Here is a 14,825-nt window from a genome sequence, read left to right on the forward strand (position 1 = left end):
TATAGTGGTTTATATATTGGACTATTTAGTGGTCTATATAGTGTTTTTTCTTGTGAAACATTTAGTGGTCTATATAGTGGTCTATATAGTGGACTATATAGTGGTCAATAGAATGGACTATATAGTGGACTATACAGTGGTCTATATATTGGACTTTATAGTGGTCTTATAGTGGTCTATATATTGGACTATGTTCCAGTCTATACAGTGGTTTATATAGTGGACTATATAGTGGTAAATATAGTGGACTAAATAGTGGTCTAAAGAGGGGACTTTATAGTGGTCTTTATAGTGGAGTATATAGTGGATTATATAGTGGTCTATATAGTGGTCTATAGATTAGACTTTTAGTGGATACCATATAATAATATATAGTGGAATATATAGTGGTCTATACTTTGGACTATATAGTGGTCTATATAGTGGTTTATATAGTGGACTATATAGTGCTCTACATAGTGGTCTATATAGTGGACTATATACTGGACTATATAGTGGATTATATAGTGGTCTATATGGTGGACTATATAGTGGTCTATATATTGGACTACTTAGTGGTCTGTATAGTGGTTTATATAGTGGACTATATAGTGCTCTACATAGTGGTCTATGTAGTGGACTATATACTGGACTATATAGTGGATTATATAGTGGTCTTTATATTGGACTATATAGTGGTCTGTATAGTGGTTTATATAGTGGACTATATACTGGACTATATATTAGACTATTAGTGGATAACATATAATACTATATAGTGGAATATATAGTGGTCTATACTTTGGACTATATAGTGGTCTATATATTGGACTTTATAGTGGTCTGTATAGTGGTTTATATAGTGGACTACACAGTGGTCTATATAGTGGACTATATAATGGTCTATATAGTGGTCTATATAGTGGACTACTCAGTGGTTTATATAGTGGACTTTATAGTTGTCTATAAAGTGGACTATAAATTTGACTATATAGTGGTCTATATAGTGGAGTATATAGTGGACTATATAATGGACTCAACTGCAAAACACAAAAATGATTTCGGACACTAGTCCAGCAGTGGCCGATTACGCCATCGCCGTCTCACAATTGAAACGCTTAGCAGCAATGGCTCGTAAATTTCCTTGACAATGGATGAGGATCAAAATTAACCGTAGAATTTCAATGAAAACTGATACAAAATGTAATGTATTTTCACAAAAAATAAATATACTAATAGATAAAAAAGTTGTCTCTATAGTGACAAAATAATCTACATTTTTGTGTGTCTTATCATGTATTTTTGCATAAAGATGATGGTTTCATGTCTTGTAATCATCACAGGGGAAAAAGTTACTCCGTTTTGAATCCTTAATATTTTCTTATAGATTTGGTAAAACCAACAAACAGAAAAGCATTTTAAAAAGTTTTTATTTATGTTCCTGTGCTCCTCTCGTTCATCCGTCATGTTTGAGAGCAGCAACCACGATGCATGATGGGAAATATTGCTGGGTTAGGGACCATCGGTTGTTCACTACTTTTCACAATGCATTGTGGAATAGAAAGAGTGCACTATATAGTGAATAATAATGCTCACTCAGAATTCGGACACCACTACAAAATGGTGTATTCACTACAGAGTGAAAAGGGAGTGAATTCAGACACAGCCCAGGTCTTTGGTGCTGGTGGGTCCAGGTCTTTGGTGCTGGTGGGTCCAGGTCTTTGGTGCTGGTGGGTCCAGGTCTTTGGTGCTGGTGGGTCAAGTTTCTCAGTCCAGAGGAGACATTTTAAAGGTTGGGCTGCTTTTGCTGTTTTGTGGCGTTCCCAGCTGAGAAGGGACTTCAGGGATCTGTCTGTGGTTTCAGATCTGGTTCTCTGTGTGTAGAGGATTTAGGGCCCCTAGAAAGAATATCATACAGGGCCTCCCTTCCAATTTCTAAAAATGCAACCGCAGGGAAGAGCTGTGTCTACAATTAATAAAATGCACAGAAAAACAGTCAACAGTACTGAAAACAGGTCAAAAATCACAGTTTGACTACACTTAATACTTTGACTGCCGTGTTGTGGCGTCCAGGTCGAGGTCGGGGTGCTCTGTGAAAGACCGGGTTCATGAGTTGTAAATACGCCTTGGAGAGACGTTCTATTTGCTACTTCCAGTCAGAAAAACAAGTGGGAATACGAGTTGTGATGACAAATGCAACGCAGCATCACATTCTCTTCCTCCCCACAGGTCCATTCTCCATCAGGAGGCTACCATCCAAGGCCCCAGCCTCGGTCTTGTGATCACCACAGAATTCCCGTTTGTATTCTCTGTGGGACTTAAGTTGTCGGCTGTATTGAATGATGCTGCGCTACATTTGTCATCCTAACTCCTATTCTGACTTCTGACCTCTGAGGTAAATGGAATAAAAGCCGCCTTTGCTCCAGGCAAACTCTTCTTCTTCTTGGATTTTGCAGACTAGCTGCATCAACAGTGCTGCCCTCTGCTGTTCTGGTCGTCTTGGTGGGGTTCCAGTCCATCTTCACAGCAACAGGGAGAGCTCTGAGGAACCTTCTTGGATCTCCAAAGCCCAAGAGGAGGCCGGAGGAGTTTCTTTTCTCTGAATTCTGTCTTCAATTTCAGAATTCTGGATTGCTATATAGAAGCCGAGGCCACCAGACACCCCCACCAGGTCTGGCTCCTGGGGGGTGCTCTGATATCCCATATCCAGGGAAGGTGTCCAGTTGCCTGATATGTCGATTCATGGTGGGTGTTTTGACCCACTCTTTGTCTGGGCACTGCCCTGGGACCAGTCCGTCTTGGGGGATCAGAGGGGCTAATGTCTCCAACAACAGGGCTCCCAGGTCCACATGTGCACAGGATCATGATCCTGCTCCATAACCAAGGTCATGGTTGTACATTCTCCTTCAGGATTTTCTGGTGGAGAGCAGAATTCATGGTTCCATCAGTTACAGATGTGGTCCAGGTCCTGGTCCAGACCAGCACACTACCACCACCATGTCTGACTGTTGGTCTGATGTTCTTCTGAGGAAATGCTGGGATAGTTTGACCCCAGATGGAACGGGATGCAGACCTTCCAGAAAGTTCCTCTTCTGCATGATCAGTCCTCAGAGTATTTCTCCAGAAGTCTTGGGGATCATCAGGATGTTTCCAGTCAAATGTTAGGCGAGCCTTGGTGTTGTTTGTGGTCAGCAGTGGTTTTGGCTCTCAGCGTGGTTCTCTGGAGTCCCAAAGCCTTAGAAATGTCTCAGTAACCCTTCAGACTGATAGATGTCAGTGACTTTGTTTCTCATCTGTTCTTGAATTTCTTTTGAAATGTTTTAAAATGATGTGTTGGAGATGTATTAGCCTGCTTGTCTTTGTCAGACAGGTTCTAGTTAAGGGTTTCTGGATCCAACAGGTCTGGCAGTAATCAGAAGGTAAATACTTCTTAGACCAGTAGCCCCCTGGCCAACATTGGCCTGCTGATCTCTGTTTGATCAGCTTATATCACTATATTATCACTATACTGGCCTTATACTTAAATCCAAGATGGCCTCCTTATTACCTCGTGGACCAAAACAGAACTAATAAAAAATACCTGACCCCATTTTAAAAAGACAAGTTTGAATTTGGAAACAGGGAAAAATAAAAAGTGTAGTTTTGTCGAGTGTGGTTTTAAACATTTGCTTTCCATTGTTCAAATGTAGCATGGACTATATCTCTGCTAATCTTCAGGCCTCTGCAGATACCAAGATATGAATGTAAGAAATATTTTTCATAAAGTAGCAGGGAAGATGAATATTTAAACATAAGTACAGGGTTGATCATCTTACAGGTGAAAACAGGTTGTTTTTATGATTTCTAGTATTTTATGATTAGCAGCACTGTTGCAGTTCTCCCCTCCTCAGTACGAGTTCCTTTAATTAGCTCCAAGAACAAAGAGAGAAAACGTTGTCGTTTCAGATTTTATTGCTCATTCACTCAACCATGCAAACCTAACATCCATATTTTATGCACACAACCTTCCATTAGCACAACAGAATGACTTCTTTAGAATAAATAACAAAGGAGAATCCAGCCCAATCTACTGAATCAAAATAAGAACCAAAAAGAAGATGAATCTGCTTCAAGTAAACTTCAAACTCTGTGGAACTAATCAGGATTTTAAGCGCCCTATGTGTAATAATGATGTGCATTTTTACAGTTTCGTACACAGTGGACACCAACACCAAAATCTTAGCAAATCTTTTGTACTTTTCAAAAATAAAGTTCAATATAAGGCTAATTTAGCTTCAAGATGAGGCCAAAACAGCAGAGTCCAATGTCTGGACTTAGCATCCAGCAGAGAGCTGTAGGCTCCAATGCTTGAGTCAAAGAGAGAGGAACAGTAACTGTATGAAACTAATGTGAAGGACTGCATCTGTTGTTAATGAGAGCCCCAAACCAGCAGTACTAGAGTTGACAGGAACTATGTGTGTATTGAACAGGAGCGTCACCTTTAAACATGCTGAAAATGTAAGCTTGACTAGTAAGGCATTGAAAAGCAGTCAATCTTAAAGTGGACTCTGCTGCTGTGCCCCACACTGTGGCTTCAACTGGTGTAGTGTCTGCCTTGGTTAAAGCCAGCTTGGTTGTAATTTTGCCCGCCGTGTTGGAAGAACTGTTCAAACTGCCCACCTTGGTTAAAATTCTGGCCCCCTCTTCCTCCCCAGCCGCCTCCTCCTCCCCCTCGGCCTCCTCTTCCCCTGCCCCCTCGACCACCTCTACCCCCACCTCTCTCGTGATGCCTCCCACCATCTTGATGGAAATTGTCATGGTAACCGCCTCCCACTCCCCCTCCTCCATGGTAGCCAGGGTCCTGGAAGCCTCCTTGGTGGTTCCCTCCTCCTCCCTGATAACCTCCTGCGTCTTGAAAGTGGCCCTGATTGTATCCGCCTCTTCCTGCTCCACCTCCTTCACCCCAACCTCCCTGCACCTTCCCACCTCTTCCCCTGCCACCTCTCTCTCCATGTCCTCCTCCACCTCCTCTCTCATATCCACGGCCACCTTGGGAGTAGTGATCATAGCCCCCTCTTCCACCTCCATGCCCACCGCCGTACTGTCCTCCACCTTGGGGAGGATCCTGGCGCTTCTGCCAGGAGGGCATCTCTGGAGGCGGAGGCTCAATCTCGCAGGGACGGCCTCCTCTATCTGGCACTCTTCCCATGAGAACCTGAGAAACAGAAAGACTGTTGTTAAAACAAGAAGGCTCAACTTTCAGCCTTTGTTTTTGAGATATACCAGTCATTCCACCTGGAAGTACTCAGACAGAAATCTATTCTAACCTGCATAATTTAGGCATCTACTTGTTAAAAGACAATCTGATGATTATCCTTCACTCACCTTATTGATGGCACAGGCAGTCTTCTCTCTGATCTTGCCACTGCTTGTGCGAAGAATCTTGGAGAAGTCTTGCCGTGCAGCAAGAAGGTGGGCGACAGATATTTTACTTTTGGTGATGAGGGCAGAGCGCAGCGGCTGGTACACTTTGGCCAACTTTTCAGAATGCGTCTGGCAATAGACATATAAAAAGATGGCTCAATAATATTATGGCTGGAAAAAATGACATCAATGACATGATTTATATCTTCTGTGTGCAATTATATTTAGCAGAGGGAAACTGGTATTTAAGTGTTATATTACTGTTACACTGTCAGATTGGGGGGGCTGGTTTTAATGGTATGGTACAAGAATCAAAAGGTGTTAGTTTCAGTGAACCACTAACAGTCATGTGCTACTTTAGCATAAGATCATCTTTTTGAAATGTTGGATCTAAACAGGAAATGATAATTTCATTTACACATGCGGACAAAATAGTTGGTATGCTTCCTTTAAGAAAGAAAAACCCACAAAGGCCACTGAAAAAAAACCCTGTAAACTGACCAAAGCAATAATAAAAACAAATGTACAGAAAACTCACTAATGAAAATCAGACATTATTGTGAATTGTGGATCAACAGAATCATTTTACAAACATGCTTATAAAACTGGCAAGGACTAAAATGATGGTAACCTTAACTTTATATTTTCTTGACAAACTTTTGAGGCAATCATCCTTATCCTGTTGGAAGACCCATGACCTTTGACTGAGACCAAGCTTTCTGACACTGGGCAGCCTGTTTGGCTCCAGGATGTCTTGGTAATCTTGACGTTTCATTGGACCCTTCACAGATTCCAGACCCCCTGTGCCAGGTGCAGCAAAGCAGCCCCAGAACATAACTGAGTCTCCTCCATGTTCCACAGTAGCTACTATCTTCTTTCTCTGCTTCATTTCTGCCTCTGTGAACATAGAGCTCAAAGGGACTGTCCATTTAGCTCCCTTTTTGTCCCATCGGTCCAGAGGATATTCTTCCAGAAGCGTTGTTGTTGTCAGTATGCATGCTGGTAAATTCCAGTCTGGCTTTGAATTAGGGCTGTCACGATATCAGATTTTCACTTCACGATTATCGTGGGCAAAAAATGTCACCATAACAATATTATCACGATATCCATAAAAACATAAATAATAATGGGACAATTAATCACATTTGTCTTTAACGTTATTTATGTTGTGTTCCCTCTTTCGGCAGATGAATTACACTCTAAATACCTGTCTAAGGAGGTACTGCAGCTGTTGTGTCATTGTGGAGGGTCATATTTCTTAAAAAATGCAGAAATATTAATGTAAGGTTTTTATTTATTCTGTAGCATGTGCTTTTAAGCTTTTCAAAGTAAAAAAAACATCTGATTTAGGTTTTTTTCAGTTTGGCGACAAGAATGAATTTTCCATGTTGTGATCAGCAGGGTCAGTCTGTTATCAAAATCCAAGATAGTTCTTTTAACATTCATCAGTTATTAGAGATAATGTACTTTCACCAGAGGTAAAGATTCTGGGCTTTTGAGTTAACATTAGGGGCACAGACCCCACAAGCCCCCCAATGGCTCCACCTCAGACTGATAAACTCTCCACCACACCGGATTTACATTATCATAATGCCAAAACAGTGTCAGAAACGTAGGGTTATAAACACTTTAGGAAATAATTAATTACAGACATATTTCAAGAGCACCTGCAGCAGTTTTTAACCAGAATGATCCTGTTAGCTCTACTAAAAGAACTGAGTTAGATGGCTGCGTTGGGATCAGGTCTGAATCTAATTTTTGCACTAAAACTGTTTAAGTTAGTAAACAAGGCACAGTCTATAAACACACACAGAAGCTTTAACGCTCCTCATAGCTGCAGACAGTATCAGCGTCTCCACTGCTCTGATGCGCGTCATGAGGAAGAGACTGGCACAGAGATACTGAACCAACATGCTGTTATTTGAGGGGAAATTCCTTCTATCCATGAAAATTGGCCTCTTTTCATAAAGCGTTTAATTTATGGACAAGAACAGGAACAGAGAGGCAAACAGAGTAAAAACGAACTCTCAGAGAGAGCTGACGGAGCGCTGCGCTCTTTGGCACTCGCGAACAATGATCAGGAAAATAATTCCACCTACGGCTTAAGTAACAAAGGATGTAGTCTGTAAATATCACCCTGATGTTACTCTTATCAATATCGCCCAGTTAATTAGTCCAGGCTGCCAGCTGCCGATGTTTTTCGATCGTTGTAGCTGACGAGGATGTGAGACTTTTCTTTCGCGCTTCATTCAGAGAGAAAACTTGGTTTAGAACAGTGAAAAACCTTATTTGTCAAGGGCAGTGCTTAAGTGAACACAGTATTATAATTTCTTAACCTGAACACAGCTTCTGTCATTCTGTGCATTACATGGAGGGTCAGACTTTAGGAGGAATTGGACACGCACGTGCGTTAAGGTGAGAGAGAGGGATGGCACACACCGCACCAGCAGGTGTTAATGATCAGGAAATCAGGGGGATGGGCAGGTAGGGTGTTAGCTGTCTGATGCAGGGCTCTATCTCTACATCCTGTCCGTTAAGAGCTGTGTGAACGAGGAAAAAGAAAACTTGTGTTCTCTAAACGTCTTGCTGGGCTCACAGTGTGCGTATGAGAGAGAGAGAGAGAGAGAGAGAGCACTGAGGCTGGATGTTTTGAGGGGTGCAGAGGTGAGGGGAGAGCAGGAGTTGAAGATCTGTTATATTGATGGGCTTATTAAAAATGTTCAGGGCTTGTGATGGTGCTGGAGTGGCACTGGATCATTTACATGATATTATCATAGGCACATTTTTAACACCACATTGAATTTTTGTTTTTTAATACCACGGTTATCATCAATACCGGTATACCGCGACAGCCCTACTTTGAATGAATAGCTTCCAACAGTGGAGTCTTTCTTGGTCATCTTCGGATCAGTCCAATTTGACTCAAACAGTAATGATGGTGACCTCTAATGTCTGTGAAAGTTGTTCTGGGCTCTTTGGTTCCTGTTCCTATCATCGCCTCTTCATACAGGGAGGACGGCTACAGTCCCATCTTCTGAATAATGTGGTCAGCTGTAGTCATAGGAACATGGAGCTGCTTAGAGATGGTTAAATAGCCTATACAATTAACATGCTGGTCAATCATTGTCTCTGATCTCCTGGGACAACTGCCTCATTAGCTTTCTGGGCTCCATGTTCAGTGTGGTCCACACAAGGATACCAAACAGCACAGGGACTACTGGCAGCCTTTAAACAGGCAGACTGAATGATTACAGGTTAGAAGAAACCAGTAAGGCTAATAACAGGACACACCTGAGTTTAACATGTCCCTATGGACACACCTGAGTTTAACATGTGTCTATGGACACACCTGAGTTAAACATGTCTCTATGAACACACCTGAGTTTGACATGTCTCCATGGACACACCTGAGTTTGACATGTCCTTATGGACACACCTGAGTTTAACATGTCCCTATGGACACACCTGAGTTTAACATGTCTCTGTGGTCACACCTGAGTTTAACATGTCTCTGGACACACCTGAGTTTAACATGTGTCTCTGGTCACACCTGAGTTTAACATGTCTCTGTGGTCACACCTGAGTTTAACATGTCTCCATGGTCACACCTGAGTTTAACATGTCTCTATGAACACACCTGAGTTTGACATGTTGATATGGACACACCTGAGTTTAACATGTCTCTATGAACACACCTGAGTATGACATGTTGATATGGACACACCTGAGTTTAACATGTCTCTGTGGTCACACCTGAGTTTAACATGTGTCTCTGGACACACCTGAGTTTAACATGTGTCTCTGGTCACACCTGAGTTTAACATGTCTCTGTGGTCACACCTGAGTTTAACATGTCTCCATGGTCACACCTGAGTTTAACATGTCTCTATGAACACACCTGAGTTTGACATGTTGATATGGACACACCTGAGTTTAACATGTCTCTATGAACACACCTGAGTATGACATGTTGATATGGACACACCTGAGTTTAACATGTCTCTATGAACACACCTGAGTTTGACATGTCTCTGTGGTCACCCCTGAGTTTAACATGCCCCTATAGACACACCTGAGTTTAACATGTCTCTCGTCACACCTGAGTTTGACATGCCCCTATAGACACACCTGAGTTTAACATGTCTCTGTAGACACACCTGAGTTTGACATGTCTCTATGGTCACACCTGAGTTTAACATGTCTCTATAGACACCCCTGAGTTATACATGTCCCTATAGACACACCTGAGTTTAACATGTCACTATAGACACACCTGAGTTTAACATGTCCCTATGGACACACCTGAGTTTAACATGTGTCTATGGACACACCTGAGTTTAACATGTCTCTATAGACACACCTGAGTTTAACATGTTCCTATGGACACACCTCAGTCTAACATGTCCCTATAAACACACCTGAGTTTAACATGTCCCTATGGACACACCTGAGTTTAACATGTCTCTGTGGTCACACCTGAGTTTAACATGTCCCTATAGACACACCTGAGTTTGACATATCCCTATGGACACACCTGAGTTTAACATGTCCCTATAGACACACCTGAGTTCAATGTCCCTATGGACACACCTGAGTTTAACATGTCCCTATAGACACAACTGAGTTTAACATGTCTCTGTGGTCACACCTGAGTTTAACATGTCCCTATAGACACACCTGAGTTTAACATGTCTCTGTGGTCACCCCTGAGTTTAACATGCCCCTATAGACACACCTGAGTTTAACATGTCTCTGTGGTCACACCTGAGTTTGACATGCCCCTATAGACACACCTGAGTTTAACATGTCTCTGTGGTCACACCTGAGTTTAACATGCCCCTATAGACACACCTGTGTTTAACATGTCCCTATAGACACACCTGAGTTTAATGTCCCTATGGACACACCTGAGTTTAACATGTCCCTATAGACACACCTGAGTTACATGCCCCTATAGACACACCTGAGTTTAACATGCCCCTATAGACACAACTGAGTTTAACATGTCTCTGTGGTCACACCTGAGTTTAACATGTCCCTATAGACACACCTGAGTTTGACATATCCCTATGGACACACCTGAGTTTAACATTTGTCTATGGTCACACCTGAGTTTAACATGTCTCTGGACACACCTGAGTTTAACATTTGTCTATGGACACACCTGAGTTTAACATGTGTCTCTGGACACACCTGAGTTTAACATGTCTCCATGGTCACACCTGAGTTTAACATGTCTCTGTGGTCACATCTGAGTTTAACATGTCTCTATGGTCACACCTGAGTTTAACATGTGTCTCTGGACACACCTGAGTTTAACATATGTCTCTGGTCACACCTGAGTTTAACATGTCTCTATGGTCTCACCTGAGTTTAACATGTCTCCATGGTCTCACCTGAGTTTAACATGTCTCTATGGTCTCACCTGAGGTGGACATGTTTCTATGATGTCACCTGAGTTTAACATGTCTCTATGGTCTCACCTGAGCTTAACATGTTTCTATGATGTCACCTGAGTTTAACATGTCTCTAGGTCTCACCTGAGTTAAACATGTCTCTATAGACACACCTGAGTTATACATGTCCCTATAGACACACCTGAGTTTAACATGTCACTATAGACACACCTGAGTTTAACATGTCCCTATGGACACACCTGAGTTTAACATGTGTCAATGGACACACCTGAGTTTAACATGTCTCTATAGACACACCTGAGTTTAACATGTTCCTATGGACACACCTCAGTCTAACATGTCCCTATAAACACACCTGAGTTTAACATGTCCCTATGGACACACCTGAGTTTAACATGTCTCTGTGGTCACACCTGAGTTTAACATGTCCCTATGGACACACCTGAGTTTAACATGTCTCTGTGGTCACACCTGAGTTTAACATGTCCCTATAGACACACCTGAGTTTGACATATCCCTATGGACACACCTGAGTTTAACATGCCCCTATAGACACACCTGAGTTTAACATGTCTCTGTGGTCACACCTGAGTTTAACATGTCTCTGTGGTCACACCTGAGTTTAACATGTCCCTATAGACACACCTGAGTTTAACATTTGTCTGTGGTCACCCCTGAGTTTAACATGCCCCTCTAGACACACCTGAGTTTAACATGTCTCTCGTCACACCTGAGTTTGACATGCCCCTATAGACACACCTGAGTTTAACATGTCTCTGTAGACACACCTGAGTTTGACATGTCTCTATGGTCACACCTGAGTTTAACATGTCCCTATAGACACACCTGAGTTTAACATATGTCTATGGACACACCTGAGTTTAACATGTCTCTATAGACACACCTGAGTTTAACATGTTCCTATGGACACACCTCAGTCTAACATGTCCCTATAAACACACCTGAGTTTAACATGTCCCTATGGACACACCTGAGTTTAACATGTCTCTGTGGTCACACCTGAGTTTAACATGTCCCTATAGACACACCTGAGTTTGACATATCCCTATGGACACACCTGAGTTTAACATGTGTCTCTGGTCACACCTGAGTTTAACATGTCTCCATGGTCACACCTGAGTTTAACATGTCTCTATGAACACACCTGAGTTTGACATGTTGATATGGACACACCTGAGTTTAACATGTCTCTATGAACACACCTGAGTATGACATGTTGATATGGACACACCTGAGTTTAACATGTCTCTATGAACACACCTGAGTTTGACATGTCTCTGTGGTCACCCCTGAGTTTAACATGCCCCTATAGACACACCTGAGTTTAACATGTCTCTGTGGTCACACCTGAGTTTAACATGCCCCTATAGACACACCTGTGTTTAACATGTCCCTATAGACACACCTGAGTTTAATGTCCCTATGGACACACCTGAGTTTAACATGTCCCTATAGACACACCTGAGTTACATGCCCCTATAGACACACCTGAGTTTAACATGCCCCTATAGACACAACTGAGTTTAACATGTCTCTGTGGTCACACCTGAGTTTAACATGTCCCTGTAGACACACCTGAGTTTAACATGTCTCTGTGGTCACACCTGAGTTTGACATGCCCCTATAGACACACCTGAGTTTAACATGTCTCTGTGGTCACACCTGAGTTTAACATGTCCCTATGGACACACCTGAGTTTAATGTCCCTATGGACACACCTGAGTTTAGCATGTCTCTGTGGTCATATTAGTTTTCATCTTTAACAAGGGCACCATCATTTTAGTCCAGGCCAGTTTCATTAGTTTCTTTTTAAACTGATTCTGTTAAACCATAATTCAAAAGAAATGTCTGATTTCTATTAGATTATTTTCAGTACATTTTTATTTATTATTTCTTTAGCCAGTTACCAGGTATTTCAGTGAACACTGTGGGATTTTTAACAAACCTTTGCTCGATCAGACCAACCAAAAGACTGCACCGTCACGTCGAGACGCTTCAACAACATTTTCCTTCTCACATCATACTCATTTACAAGTGCTTGATTTATGGCTTCAATTTTTTCCTGAAAACCAAGGAGAGACAGCATGTAATCATCACTGATTGACTGATTGATATTGTGTCCATTTCTCCTGTATTTGGTATTCTTATTTAGCATTACCATGTGAACAGGTCCCAGAGGTTTCTTCATCAGAGGTTCTCCAACGTGACTTGGTGGGACTCGACTTAGGGCTTCTTTGAGCTGCAACAATGACAACATGCAATATTGTTTAGTTTAAGAATAATCAGTTATAAGGTCAAAAACAAGACTGGGTTAAAACCTAGTATATGGCTGGGATGACTGCTGAAAAGCCTGACTGAAGTGTGTGTTCTGGCAGAGTGATTTTTGGTGGGGGTGTAATTGTCCCTAATGTCAGTGGGTTGAGAATGGAAGGACCCCTAAAGTTGAAGGCATAAAGCTTTATTGGCAGAAAACAGCCAGACCCCTTCATGTCCACTGCATGAATCTATTTGACATTCATGGAGGAAAGCTCCCATAGAAATGTTTGGGAAGGGCCGGACTCTCAGGAAATCTGCAGGTGATTGGAGGAATGTTGTGTCTGTCACATTCATGATGGGCAAATCAGAGCAGAGCTCAGAGATGGAGCACTGAGCAACGACATGCCCCCTCCCCTCCAGCTTTTCTTTTACCACATCTGATTAGGGCAATGTATAAAATGACTACATCACAAACATCGAGTCTAAATTATGTGCAAGTTTGGGGTCATCAGCTTGCATTTCTTGCTGGAGTTTCATTTCTCCCGTTGTCCCCGAATGCATCTCTCTCACAGCAGAGCGCTCAATCCTCATCCAGAAATCTCTCACCCACACATGCCCATTTTTTTAAACAAAGCAGTGTGGCGAATTAGCGGTGAGGTAGCAGCGTTCAAAGAGGGACAACGAGAAACAGCGCTGGATCTGTCACCAGGCAAAGTTCAGCTGTAAGAAGGAAGAGGTTGAACTCACGCCGTAATTGTTGAAATATGGCACAAGATGACGCCAAGGTAACGGCAGCAGTAACACACCATGCCGCTACAGACATGACTCTAGTGTTATTGAAAAGCCAGGATTTAAAAAACCTCATACAGACACTTAGCCCAGAACACACCAAGCTCCACATTATTATGCAAATTTTAGTGTCATAAACATTCATTTTTTTGTTTCTCAGTCAAACTCATGGATGGTTTTGTGTCTCAGGGCTCTGTGGATCACTGAAATCAGTCTCAGGCACCTGTGATCGTTAGGCTGAGCCCAACTAAAGAAAAACTAGTTTAGAAGGACGTTTCACATTATTAAGCAGGCCACAGGTTTCAGCAACATGGGAAACAAAAAGGATCTGTGCTGAAAAGACTCAGATAGAGGAATGCCCTAGATAAGGAATGAAAACATGAGATATTTCAGGAAAACTTCAGCGTGATCATCGTACTGTGAAGACATTAGTGTCTGACTCAGAGCACAGACGGGTTCCTGCAGATAAAGGCGTAATGAGGAAGGATTCTGACAGACTAATTCATGGGATGAAGAAAGCAGATGCTAAAACAAAACCATGAATGTTTATGACACTAAAATCAAATTTGCATAATAATAACTATGGATGTTCTGATGCCATTTTTTCCCTTCCGATACGATACCAGTACTGATCCAATACCAGTCTGAACTACCTGAAATGACTGTTCAGACTAACAAATTATTTTAGACCTGTATGTGACTCAGAGCATGGCTCAACTATTAGAATTGTTAATGTAGAGTGTCTCTGTGAGCCTAAAGTAGTTTTCCTGCTGATTATTGAGTTTTGCTGCTAAATATTAAAATAATAACACAGGGGGCTGCAGCACAGGCTCTCTCTATCTCTCTCTCTCTTTTTTTTATATCAAACTTTAGTGCACTTTTCCAAATACAATATAAAACTTACAACTGGCAGATTAACAATTGTTAACAGATATGTACTAAACGTATACAGATGTATAA

At 41.9% G+C, this 14,825-nt stretch overlaps 1 protein-coding gene across 1 annotated transcript in view; it reads right to left on the reverse strand.

The window, feature by feature from the left end:
• Window positions 1-3,912: 3,912 nt before the first annotated feature.
• fam98a (family with sequence similarity 98 member A) overlaps window positions 3,913-14,825 on the reverse strand; it is a 48,178-nt gene continuing 37,265 nt past the window's right edge. Inside the window, exons 5-8 of the mRNA XM_041782429.1 lie at window positions 12,979-13,059; window positions 12,766-12,882; window positions 5,344-5,511; window positions 3,913-5,173 (exon numbers count right to left, since the gene is read on the reverse strand). Of these exons, the coding sequence (XP_041638363.1) occupies window positions 4,553-5,173; window positions 5,344-5,511; window positions 12,766-12,882; window positions 12,979-13,059 (987 nt within the window). The 3' untranslated portion in view covers window positions 3,913-4,552. The remainder of the gene's footprint in view (window positions 5,174-5,343; window positions 5,512-12,765; window positions 12,883-12,978; window positions 13,060-14,825) is intronic.

The sequence above is a fragment of the Cheilinus undulatus genome, unplaced genomic scaffold (genome assembly GCF_018320785.1).
Source record: "Cheilinus undulatus unplaced genomic scaffold, ASM1832078v1 Contig11, whole genome shotgun sequence".
Lineage (NCBI taxonomy): Eukaryota > Metazoa > Chordata > Actinopteri > Labriformes > Labridae > Cheilinus > Cheilinus undulatus.